We start from the raw sequence: 11329 nt of genomic DNA, 5'->3' as shown, positions 1-11329 counted from the left end.
GGGGGTTGGGGGGGGGAGCAGGGAGCGGGCGGAGGGGGAGGGGAGGGGTGGGGACACGGGGTTCCAGCGGTCCTTAGGCCTTGTCTTCGTCTCCTGCTGTGCCCCTAGGGGCCCCAGGACCCGCACCGAAGGGACTTGGGAGGGGGGCGCTTTTTCCGTCGTCCTTTCCCCGAGTGCATGAGCCCTCCTCCACCCTTCCCTCTGTCTGTGGACCCTGCTCCCACGGGTCCCTTCCGTCTGTCTGTCTCAGGACCTCCCTTCCGTCTGGGTGTGTGTCAGCCCCTAACGGGCTTCCTCCTGTTGGGCTGGGTTCTGCCCGGCTGTCTCAGGCCCACCCTCCCTGCTCTTCTCCGGTGTGTGTTTCTGTCTCTGGACCCCCCAGTTTCCACGGTCTGTAGATCCCCGCATTCCCTCTGTGTCTTCCAGGCAGATCCCCCCTCTCGCCCCCCCCCCCCACCCCCGGTCTGTTTGTTTCTAACTCTCCTACTTTCCACTCCGCCATCCTTTTTTACTTAAAGTCCCCTCCTTCTTTTCTGTCTGTGGGTCTGTGTCTGTCTGAGGGTGTCTCTGGCCCACAGCTCCCACTGCAGTCCTCTGCCTGTGGGTCAGCTACCCAGTCTCCCCCCTCCAGCCCCTTGTCTCTTAGTGATTCCACCCAAGGCCCAGAGTCTTTTTCCCCACGTGGCCTCAGGTTTGGGGCTCTTTGCAGCTAAGTCTGTCTAACTATCTACTGCCCCTGCCGCTCCCCACCCCCGCCCAGCCCTCTTGCCTGTAGCTCTTCTCACATTCCTTTCTCTCTGTCTCTCTCTCTGTTTCTCTCTCCAGCCACCGTGACAGGTCCCTTCCCAAGCCCCTAGGGACAGCAGAGGACTTGGGTACCAGCAAGCACCCCCAGGGCACGAGAAAAGCCTCTGCCATCTGCCCTGCCTCATCCTGCCCCACGCCAGGCCCAGCCTCCCCGGCCCCCGGCTGCATCAAGTGGAGGAGGAGGAGGTGGAGGAGGGTGGCACCATGGGCCTGGGCCGTGCCCTCCATGCCCGGGGGATGAAGACACTGCTGCCATGGACAGCCCGTGCCAGCCGCAGCCCCTGAGTCAGGCTCTCCCTCAGTTGCCGGGTTCGGTGTCAGAGCCCTTGGAGCCTAGCAGGGCCAGGATGGGGGTGGAGAGTTACCTGCCCTGTCCCCTGCTGTCCTCCTACCACCGTCCAGGAGGGCCTGGTGAGGCCTCGGCGGGGAGTGGGACCCCCAGAGCCACAGCTACCTCCACCACAGCCAGCCCCCTGCGGGAGGGCTTCGGTGGGCAGGATGGCGGCGAGCTGCGGCCGCTGCAGAGTGAGGGTGCTGCGGCACTGGTCACCAAGGGGTGCCAGCGACTGGCAGCCCAGGGCGCCCGGCCCGAGGCCCCCAAACGGAAATGGGCAGAGGATGGTGGGGATGCCCCTGCCCCCAGCAAGCGGCCCTGGGCCAGGCAGGAGAACCAGGAGGCGGAGGCAGAGGGGGAGGGCTGCAGCAGTGGCAGTGGTGAGGCCAGCGCGGGGCTGAGGGAGGAGGTGCTGCCCGCTGCACCTGAGCGCCTGGCCCTGGACTATATTGTGCCCTGCATGCGGTACTATGGCATCTGCGTCAAGGACAGCTTCCTGGGGGCGGCACTGGGTGGCCGAGTGCTGGCAGAGGTGGAGGCCCTGAAGCGGGGCGGGCGCCTGCGTGATGGGCAGCTAGTGAGCCAGCGGGCTATCCCGCCACGCAGCATCCGTGGGGACCAGATTGCCTGGGTGGAAGGCCATGAGCCAGGCTGCCGAAGCATTGGTGCCCTCATGGCCCACGTGGATGCTGTAATCCGCCACTGTGCTGGGAGGCTGGGCAGCTACGTCATCAATGGGCGCACCAAGGTGAGGCTACAGGGACCGGGTGGTGGGGTGGGGGGCTGCCCAGCACTTGTTGGATGCCTAGTGTTCTGAGCACCAGTGGGTTTGGAGATAGGCTTCTGGGGTCACAAAAGAGTTTAGGCAGCTCTGGCGCAGGGACTGTTGGAGCTCACTTTGGGCTCTCACTCCCTGTGGCCTTAGTTTGTGTACCTGTAAACCATGGGTTTGGCCCGTAGTCACCATGGTTCTTGACCTTGCCAGGGATCCTCTTGAAGAACCTGAGGAGAGGTGCCGACGGTCAGAGTCCCACATCTGTGCATGGGCCATGGTGGGGTTCACAGCCGCCTGATGTCTGTTCGTGGATCCTAGACCAAGAATGTTCAGTGTAGACAGGCACGGGTTTCTGCCTCTGCCGTCTGTACCTGTCTGTCTGCCCCGGTCTTTGTTCTTCCCTGTTCCCTTATTTTTTCATGTACTTGTGTATGTCTAGTCCATCCTGTCCATTGTCTGTCTTTGGTCTGTCTGTTCTGCCTCCCGGGTAGGAGAACCAGAAGGTGGAGCGGGGAGGGGGGCAGTGGTGAGGCCGATGCCGGGCTGAGGGAGGAGGCACTGCCCACTGTGCTTGGTGCTGGGCTACATTGTGCACTGTATGCCATACTATGGCATTTGCATCACGGACGGCTTTCTGGGGGTGTCTGTGTGCCGGCCCAGGTGGAGGTTATGTCCCCATCTTTCCCATCCCTCCCCATCCTAGACCCTGTCCTCCATCCTGTCTGTTCTGTCTCTCCATCACTTTCTCCTTGTCTGGCTCTGGTCTGTTTCCTTGATCCTCTGCCGTTGTATCTTTTCTTGGTCCCTTTCTCTTGTTTTAGAGTAGCAGTTATCTTTTTTTTTGGAAGCTGGGCCTTTTTAAGAATCTTCCAAAAACTACAGACCGTGTCTTAAAAAAATGCTCATTTGATTGGAGTTTATGGTCAGTGATCAGGGCCTTCTGGGGATGCAGCTGCCCATTCAAGAACCTGGGGTTAGGAGCCTGCACAAGACAGTAGTCCGTAGGGCCTTTTGGCCTGCTGACATGTTAATTCTCCTTATGGAGGGGTGTGAGGATCCTGGCCTTGAGTCCAGGGTTTGGTGGTGTTAGGACAAGGCCCTGTAGGGAGTGCCCACTGCACAGCACCAGTGATGCCTGGCTGATGGCACAGACTGTATTTTGCCCTGCAGGCATGAGGCTGTGCTCCTGATGTCCTCTCCCTCCTCCCTCAGATCCTGTCTTGGGTTCTGTCTCTGCAGCTTCCGTCTCAGGCTGGAGCTGGCTGGGGGACTAGGGCTCCGCCAGGCTGAAGCCATACTGGCTTCCCCACCCCAGCTGGAACTTGTCCTGCTTCCCTCTCCCTCCTGTTACTTTGGTAGCTGGAGGGCCAGAGGCGGCCCCTCGCAGGGACAGGAGAGATCAGTGGGAATCTCCCTAGCCACAAAGTGTTCAGCCCCTTCTCCCCAGGGTCACCCATCCTCACAGGAGGGAGGTTGGTGGGGAGACCACAAGAGTTGAGTGGCCAAGGGCAGGATGCTTCTCTGAGCCTCCGTTTGCTCATCCACAGGATAGGAAAACCAGGTTAACTCCCCAGCTAGGCTGTGGCCATTTCAGGAGGGGAGGGGAGGGGAGAGAGCGCAGATCTCTTTTCCTTTGGTGCCTTGGATGTGGTTGGGAGCAGGCTCTGGAGGGGTGGTGGGGTGGGTGTTGAGACTTTTTAGCCCTGGGAGGTAAGAACAAGCTGGCTGGACTAAGAAGAGGGGGGAAGAGCCAACCCAGCCACTGGAGTTCCTCTCAGACCCTCCCCTGTCCCAGTGAGGCAGCAACTGCAGGCTTCCTCGCCTTCAGAGGGCAACATCTGGCCTCCCTCCCCAGGCTCTGGAGTAAGACAGTGTGGGGTGGTCACAGTGGAGGGGGGGCCTCAGATCACCAGTGTGGCTTGGGCTGGTAACAACCTGCCTCTCGGTCCCTGAGTGCCGCTCCTGTGCTCTTTTGCCTTCCTCCTCTCCCTAGATCCTCTGCTCAGTTGACCTGCAGGTGGGAGGGAATTGACTCCCATTGGCATCAAGGACTACCATAGGTGACCCCGGGAGCCCTCTTTAAGAGCAGTTTGGAGGTGGGGCCTGTTGCTGTTGGCTGAGACCTGGGATTCTGATTGGGGGGGCAGGGTGTGCATGCACAGTGATCCTAGCTGCCCCTTCCTGGAGATGGAAGTGTGAGGAGCAAGTTTCCGTGTTGCTCTGGTTGTTGTCCCTTCCCTTGTGAGGGCAGGAAGTAGATGCTTCTCGGGGGCCGGAGGATGCCACCCCCAGCCCCACTCCCAGGTGAGTATATGTGGGGGGAGGGGGGCCTTAAAGGGCCTGTTCCTGTGCCTACCTTCACACACACAGGAGTCCCATTCCCTGACAGACTACAGAGTGTGTCCCTGCCTGCATGGTGGGAGACCCTGTGAGGGTGCACGGGAAGGACGGAATGGAGGCCCTGAGACCCAGAGGAGTGCTTTTAATTAGCAGCTCCCTCCTTGGCACTAGGGAGACAGGCCTGGCCCTAGGGGCCAGTAGTAGGTAAACAGGTACCTGTGCTGATTTTGCATTGAGAGGGATGGAATGGGAAATCACCCAGGTGCCTTCAGCTAGAGGACTCTAGGTGCTCCTGGCCCTGAGACCTGAATAACAAGGGGGACGAGTGGAAGAGTGTTCAGGCAGGTGCAGAGGCCTTGAGAATGAGCTTGGCCTGGTCAGAGAAGAGTGAGGAGGATTTCGAGGCTGGAGATAGTGTATGAGGCTAGTGGCCTTGGAGGCTGTGGTCAGGAGTGTGTTCTCTTGGGATGCAGCGAGGAACTTGAAGGGGTTTGAGCAGTGGTGAGCTGGAGTAAAGGGCCTCTGGCTGCTGTGGGGATGGGTTGTGTGGGAAGAGGTTGCAGCACTGGACCCCTTCCCCCACCCTTGAGCAAAACCGGCAAAATCTCCAAAAAAGTAGTTGTTAGCTCCATTTCGTGGGTGAGGAACTGGAGACGGGGAAGTTCCGTCATCTGCCCAATGTCACAGCTTATGTGGCAGCACTGAGACTTGAACCCAGGAGATAGGTCTGCAGGAACACCTGGGCCCTTTTCCTAACATCGCATCCATCACTTTGCTGGGTACCTGATGAGAAACAGGCCCGGAGTGGCTAGGCCCAGGACTCAGAATGGCCAGGGCTGCCTAGGGCAGTGGCGGCTATCCAGGAGAGGAGGCGAGAACCCTGTGGCTAGACCTGTACACACAGAAGCCGAGACCTGGAACAATGTCTGACTCAGATCTGTGGGGGTCAGGAGCTTCCAAAGGTCATGTTCTCGGAGGGGTTCATGCTACTGCTGTAAAGCAAAGGTGTTCATTAGCCCCGTTTTACAGATGAGGCATTTTGAGGCCCATTCAGGTGATGAGACTGTCTAAGGCTACTTGGCAGGTTATCCTTGGAGTTGGGATTAGATCTCAGGTTCTGGTCACGTTCTAGGTTTTGGTACCTGTTCAGTTGTGTAGGAGACAGATTACTTAGCGGGTGTTCTTTATAGTTAAGGTCAGTGGTTCTCAACATTGCTGCACATTAGAATTACCTGGGGAACCTTTAAAAGTTCCAGGCTCCACCTGAGACCAAGTACATCAGAACCTCTGAGGTGGGCCTCGGTATCAGTGTCCCAGGTCATTCCAGCTCTACAGCTCAAGGAGAGAACTGGTGTGGGGCTGCGAGGCCACATCCCTGCACACCAGGAAATGTTGAAATTGCTTTTATCCTAGTGAATTGTCTGACGTGGGGTCAGGTTATCTTAAAAAAACCAAGCCCTCAGTTGCTCATTGAGCTGCATTTTGGCACCAGACGCGGGGGGTAGGGGGTGGGTAGGGGCGTGAGGTGTGTGTGTGTGTGTGTGTGTTGGGCTGTTGAGGCCCAGGAGCTGAGGTTTCTTGTGGATGGAGGCTTGGCTGAAAAGGGAGAAAAGGAGAAAGTCTGGGTGCTGGAACCCTTGGAGCCCAGGATACCTGAGGAAAGATGAGGGGTTGAGAGGGGTAAGAAAGAGGAGGTGATGGCTGCTTGCTCAAAAGTCCCTGCCAGCTAGCCTCAGTAAACCCTCTCCATCCGTCTCTGCCAGGCCATGGTGGCATGTTACCCAGGTAACGGGCTGGGGTACGTGAGACACGTTGACAATCCCCATGGCGATGGGCGCTGCATCACCTGCATCTATTACCTGAATCAGAACTGGGACGTCAAGGTAGGATGTTGGGGGTGGGGTGGCGTGCATCCATTGCATTTTCCTTTCCCAGCTCAGCTTCTAGCATTGTCCCCTTCCTCTTCCCAACCCACTGGAGGGCGGTGGAATGTGCCCAATGGCTCTTTCTGGGAAATGGGACCTCCTCTTCAGCTGACTGTGTGGTGGCAGTTCCCCCTCTTTCGGGAATGGTGCTGTCTGCCCAGCCCCCAGCCTAACCAGCACTTCCCCCGCCCCATTTCCTGTCTTCTTAAGTAGCTTCCTGCCCATCTCCATGGGGATGCAGACTCTGGGTTGTCATTCATTTTGAGAGCCTGAGTGGTGGGAGGGAGTGATGTGTGCAGTTATTATGCCCCCTGGTGGGCTCCTGGGGGCCGGCAGTGCAAGGCAGGGGCTCTAGGCAGGACTCCCAGCCTGCCTCATCCTCTGGCCTGCCTTCAGGTGCATGGCGGCCTGCTGCAGATATTCCCTGAGGGCCGTCCTGTGGTAGCCAACATTGAGCCACTCTTTGACCGGCTGCTCATTTTCTGGTCTGATCGGCGGAACCCCCATGAGGTGAAACCAGCCTATGCCACCAGGTATGGTCCATACTTCCGGGAATGTGCCCAGGAGCTCCCCCTGTGCCAGCAAAGTCTTGTCAGACCCCTGAAGTGACTAGGAAGTGATGGAGTGCCAAGAGGGGGCGGCTCGGGGTGGATATAGTGGCTGGAATTGAAGAAAAGTGATCTCTAACCACCCTCTGGGGCTGCTCTGGTCCCCAGGTACGCCATCACTGTCTGGTATTTTGATGCCAAGGAGCGAGCAGCAGCCAAAGACAAGTATCAGCTAGGTACCGGCCTCCCAAAGTGTCCCCTCCCTCAGGTCCCTCCTATTCCATGTACCTCCCTAGGCCTCAAGCCACCTCATCAGTCTCTCACTGGATCCTGTCACTCATTTTTCCCCATCTTTGCCTACCACCCCTAGACAGTTCACTCTCCTGGTATCCCCAGCATGAGCCCCATCTCTTCTGGTCATCTCCCCTTCTTCCCAGGTTTCCTTGGTCTCTTAGTTCCGTCCCTGATGACTCAGTCTCCTGTCCCCCTTCACCCCCAGCATCAGGACAGAAAGGTGTCCAAGTACCCGTATCACAGCCGACTACGCCCACCTAGTGGCCAGCCCCAGAGCTGCATGGACAGACAGCTTGCCCTGACTTCGGGAGAGCCCTGGGCCCCGGTGCTGCCAGTCACGGTGCCTGCTCCTTCCCTGCCACTGCCGCTGCTTCTGACTTTGCCTCTCTTCTGCCTGGTGTGGAGGGCTCCATCCATCGCTGAGGACTAAGGAGGAGGAGAGACCTCTGCTGCCCTGGGATGGGGGCTGGGGTTGTGACCTGGGCAGAGGCCGGTGTTGGGGACTGCCATTACTGGAGCTGGGGGCCTGTGTCCTGCCCTGTCTGGTCATGCATGTCCCTCTCAGGTTTGGAGAGCTGGAAGGAGGCATTGCCACCTCCCACCAGAATGAAGGATTTGGGGTTGGGGTGAGTCATGGCCTCTTGCTGGCAAAGGTTTGTGGGGGAGTATCCCCAAGCCCCCCACTCCTCCAGCCTGGAATGTGAAGTGACTCCCCAACCCCTTTGGCCATGGCACCTTTTGGACTAGGCTGCCGCTGCTTGGGCAGGATAAAAGGTGCTGGGAGGAGCATGGGTCTGCAAGTCCTGTCAGCCAAGAAATAAAAGTTTACCTCAGAGCTGCACACATCTGACTGACTCACTCCCTGTTGGTAAGAAGATCCCTCCATCTGCAGTTGAGGGCCTTTATTGACCAAAGAGGGTAAGGAGGTCTGAGAGCCAGTGAGCAGACGGTGGCTGAACCTGACTTCAGCGGGCCACCAGACAGAGTTGGAAGGCTGGGGGCACGTTGCCCAGGCCAGTGCACTGTGGGGTGAGGCCGATGTTGGTGGGGCTCCCCACAGGGAGCAGGCAGAACTGCTGTAGAATGGAGGTGAGGAAGATCTCGGATCGGGCCAGGCCTGCACCCAGGCACATTGCTTTCCTGGCGACATGGGGTTGTGGAATCAGAAACCCATGCACCCCACGGCATGTCCAGGCTGGTCCCCTCTCTGCCCAGCCCAGCCCAGACCTGGGGCAAAGGGCATGAAGGAGTTGTTGCTCTGGAACTCACCCTTGTCATTCAGGAAGTTGGTGGGATTGAAACAGTCTGGGTCCTTAAATTGGGTGAGATCCTGGTGTGCAGACACAAGGAGAGGAATCATGAAGGTGCCCTGGGGAGATGTGCAAGGGTTACTTGAAAAATTGGCACGTGACTCTTCCAAACATCCATCCAAGACCCCATTTCGAAGTCAGCGGCAAGGAAGTCTGCCTACTTTCTTGCTCCCAGAGTCAGCGCTCTGGACGCTTAGGCCTGCTGATCTCTGTTAATAGGCCCTCCCCAGCCCCTGCACAGGATCCCCAGTCTTGGTGGGCACCTTGGGCAGGAAGTGGCTGCGCAGGTGGGCATCACAGGTGAGGGCACGCGGCAGCTCCAGCGGTAGCACGCTGAAGACGCTCTGGATCTCCTGCAGCGTGGCGTTGGTGTAGGGCAGGCGTTCTTAGTCCTCCAGGCTTGGGGCGCACATTCGACCTACCACGGGATCCAGCTCCACCTGTGCTTTGGCTGGGGCCGGCAGAGATGTGAACTATGCGTACCCCAGCCTCCAGCCAACCCAAAACCCTAGCCGCCTCATCCCTGGCTGTCCAGGTCAGAAGCCTCCCACCTCTGGGTATTTGAGCAGAATGAGGAGTCCATAGCGCAGGGTGGTGCTTGTGGTCTCGGTCCTGCCAAGGAAGTGGTTATGCGTCGTCATCACCAATGTCTCCTGGAAATGGCTCTCCGGGTCCTTCTGTGGGTAGAGGAGCCAGGCGTCTGCTGGTGGGCAGCAGGGCCCTGTACCTTATCCGTTTGATCCAGGAAGCAATCGAAGTTGCGGGGTTCCCCGGGCTGCTGGTTGCTGCTGGGTTTGCTGAGAGGTGAAAACTCTAAGCTCTGCTAAGTTTCAGAAGATTCCGTGGTGTGGGCCTGGGAGCCATTTTAGGAGGGAGGGGGAAAATGTACATCTCGGGGGACAGGAAATCAATAGGACCTTGAACAAGACCATTAGTTTCCCCATGGGGAGACTGGACCAGGACTTTGATGTTGTAGGTTCTAAAACTCCTCCATTCCAAGATTCTAAGACTGCCCCATTCTAATCCAATGTAGGTAGGTCCATGTACTCGGAATTTGGCATAGATTGGGCACACGAGGGAGGGGTGGGGGCCGACCCTCTCACCTCACCCCATCTGGAACTCGTGATGCAGAAGTTGTCATTGAAGAGGTCCAGGAGCCTCAGGAACTCTGGGTCCTCGTAGTCATAGCGGTTCTCAAAGACCACGGAACACATAACGTTAGATACAGCATTATCTAGTAGCCGCCGGGGGGTCGAACGGAGCTCCTGGGAGTGGGAACATGACAAGGTCATATGCAGTGGCTCGGACCCCACCCAGCTCTTGGGTTTACTGGTTTCATTCCACCCAAACGCCTTCCCTAGGCCACACCCACAACAGGTCCCTATCCTTTTCCGACCAGGCCGTACCAACGCTGTCTTGAAATTCGCCAAGCAGACAAGGCGCCTCTTCCAGGACACGGTCCTCGATGGTCCGCGTACTCAAGCCGAACTCCTTAAGTGCTGCAAGTGCAAAATTGCGCAGCGTCCGCCAGCGCTGCCCGTTAGAAGCCACGATGCCTGGGGGAGTGGAACAAAGAAGGGGCCGGGCCGGGGAGTTAGCCACGCCCCATCCCGGAAGCATCCCGTAGTGGAGTCGACTTCCTCGCAACTCTTCGCTCTGCTTCATTTCCAGGTCTTTTGGTTGCTACCCCAGCCTTCTCGGCCCTGTCCACACACGGGCCGCACCTCTGCTGGTCCCGATTCCTGATCCCCGTGCTTGCTCTCTTTGGCCTTGACTCTTAGGCTCTTCTCTTCTACTGGCTGCCCAAGGATCCAGCCTCCCCCACCGCCATTCGACCCCTACACTGTGGCTCCTCCCCAACGTCTCCTCAGAAGCCTTGACTCTATTAGGCCCCGCTCCATTTCCCCCGGTCTCGCTCTGTATCGCAAACTGGACGTTCCCGGCCCGCACTTCCGCCGCCCAGGCCTCACCGTTTCCGCGTGTGAAGAGTTCGAAGACCGCCCTGGCCCCGCGGCCGGAGAAGGCATCCGCTTGCAGCACTAATGCGTCCCGCTGCGCTGCTGCACGGCACCACTGCAGGGCGCGGGCCCAGCCACACCGTGAACACCGGATCCCAGCGGCCAGGGAGCTACACGGAGCCGGTGCTCAGCGGGCCCCGGTCTGGGCTCCTGACCCCTCCACCATCGAGACCCCAGAGCCCGGCCCCCAGCTCCCTTCTCCTTCAGACCCAGGAGTCCAGCCTCACCGCCTTCCCTCAAAATCTAGAAGTCCAGGTCCCCAGCCCCCTGCACCCTCAGAACTAGGTATCTGGGCCCTCAGTACCTCCCCAGCCTTGAGCCAGAATAGACCTCTCTGCTCCCCGTCCCCTGGGACCAGACTGCCCGCCCCAGGCTCCTCCTCCCTTGGGACCCGGGAGTCGAGGTGGGGGGTGGGGTGGCAGCGCGACTCCGCCCTGAACCAGGAGCTCAGGGCCACTGCGCCTTTTCCCTCCAGATCTAATTTCCCACCCCCAGTCTCCTTTCCCAGAAGGCAGGACTCCAGGCCCCTCACCCTCTGTCAGGACTCACGGGGTCCGAGCCCTCAGCTCTGTCTTCATTCAGAGAACCAGGAGTTCTAGCCCCCAGCCCCACCTCCAGGAATCCAGAATCCTGTTACCCCACCCACTGTCGGGGCTACCTCCGTGAGTGCACGGTCCAGGTGTCCAGACTCGAGCTGCAGCAAGTTCCGCAGAAGCGGGAGCGGTACGGGCCCAGGGGTAGGGCCGCCTGCGTCTGAGCGCCAGGTGCACCCCAACCCCGCCTGGCTGCCTGCATCGCTTTGCCTCTCTTTGATTCCCTTGGGGTCTTGGGTGGAGCAGGGATGGAGACTGAAAGTGGGAGGGGTGGCCGCCTTTGGGATGCTCATTCTGTAATTCCCCAACCCAAAGTCTGCACCCCGCCCCCAGCCCTATCATTGCTGGCCTTGGCTCCTCCTGGCTTTTTTTTTTTTTTTTTTTT

At 58.8% G+C, this 11329-nt stretch overlaps 1 protein-coding gene and 1 pseudogene across 1 annotated transcript; one reads left to right on the top strand and one right to left on the bottom strand.

Moving 5' to 3' along the window:
• The first annotated feature begins 755 nt into the window (after nt 1-755).
• EGLN2 (egl-9 family hypoxia inducible factor 2) lies at nt 756-7873 on the top strand. The gene is made up of 5 exons (XM_007458630.1): nt 756-1889; nt 6020-6139; nt 6578-6714; nt 6898-6965; nt 7229-7873. Exons 1-5 carry the CDS (start codon nt 1062-1064, stop codon nt 7282-7284), a joined length of 1209 nt encoding a protein of 402 aa, XP_007458692.1. The 5' UTR covers nt 756-1061; the 3' UTR covers nt 7285-7873.
• A 115-nt stretch (nt 7874-7988) lies between these two features.
• The window catches only part of LOC103075738 (cytochrome P450 2F2-like), a 3846-nt pseudogene continuing 505 nt past the window's right edge, over nt 7989-11329 (bottom strand).

This window comes from Lipotes vexillifer, unplaced genomic scaffold (assembly GCF_000442215.2).
Source record: "Lipotes vexillifer unplaced genomic scaffold, Lipotes_vexillifer_v1.1 scaffold371, whole genome shotgun sequence".
In the NCBI taxonomy this organism is placed as follows: Eukaryota; Metazoa; Chordata; class Mammalia; order Artiodactyla; family Lipotidae; genus Lipotes; species Lipotes vexillifer.
The sequence above is the reverse complement of the archived record's forward strand: the minus strand, read 5'-3'. Positions and strand labels throughout refer to the sequence as shown.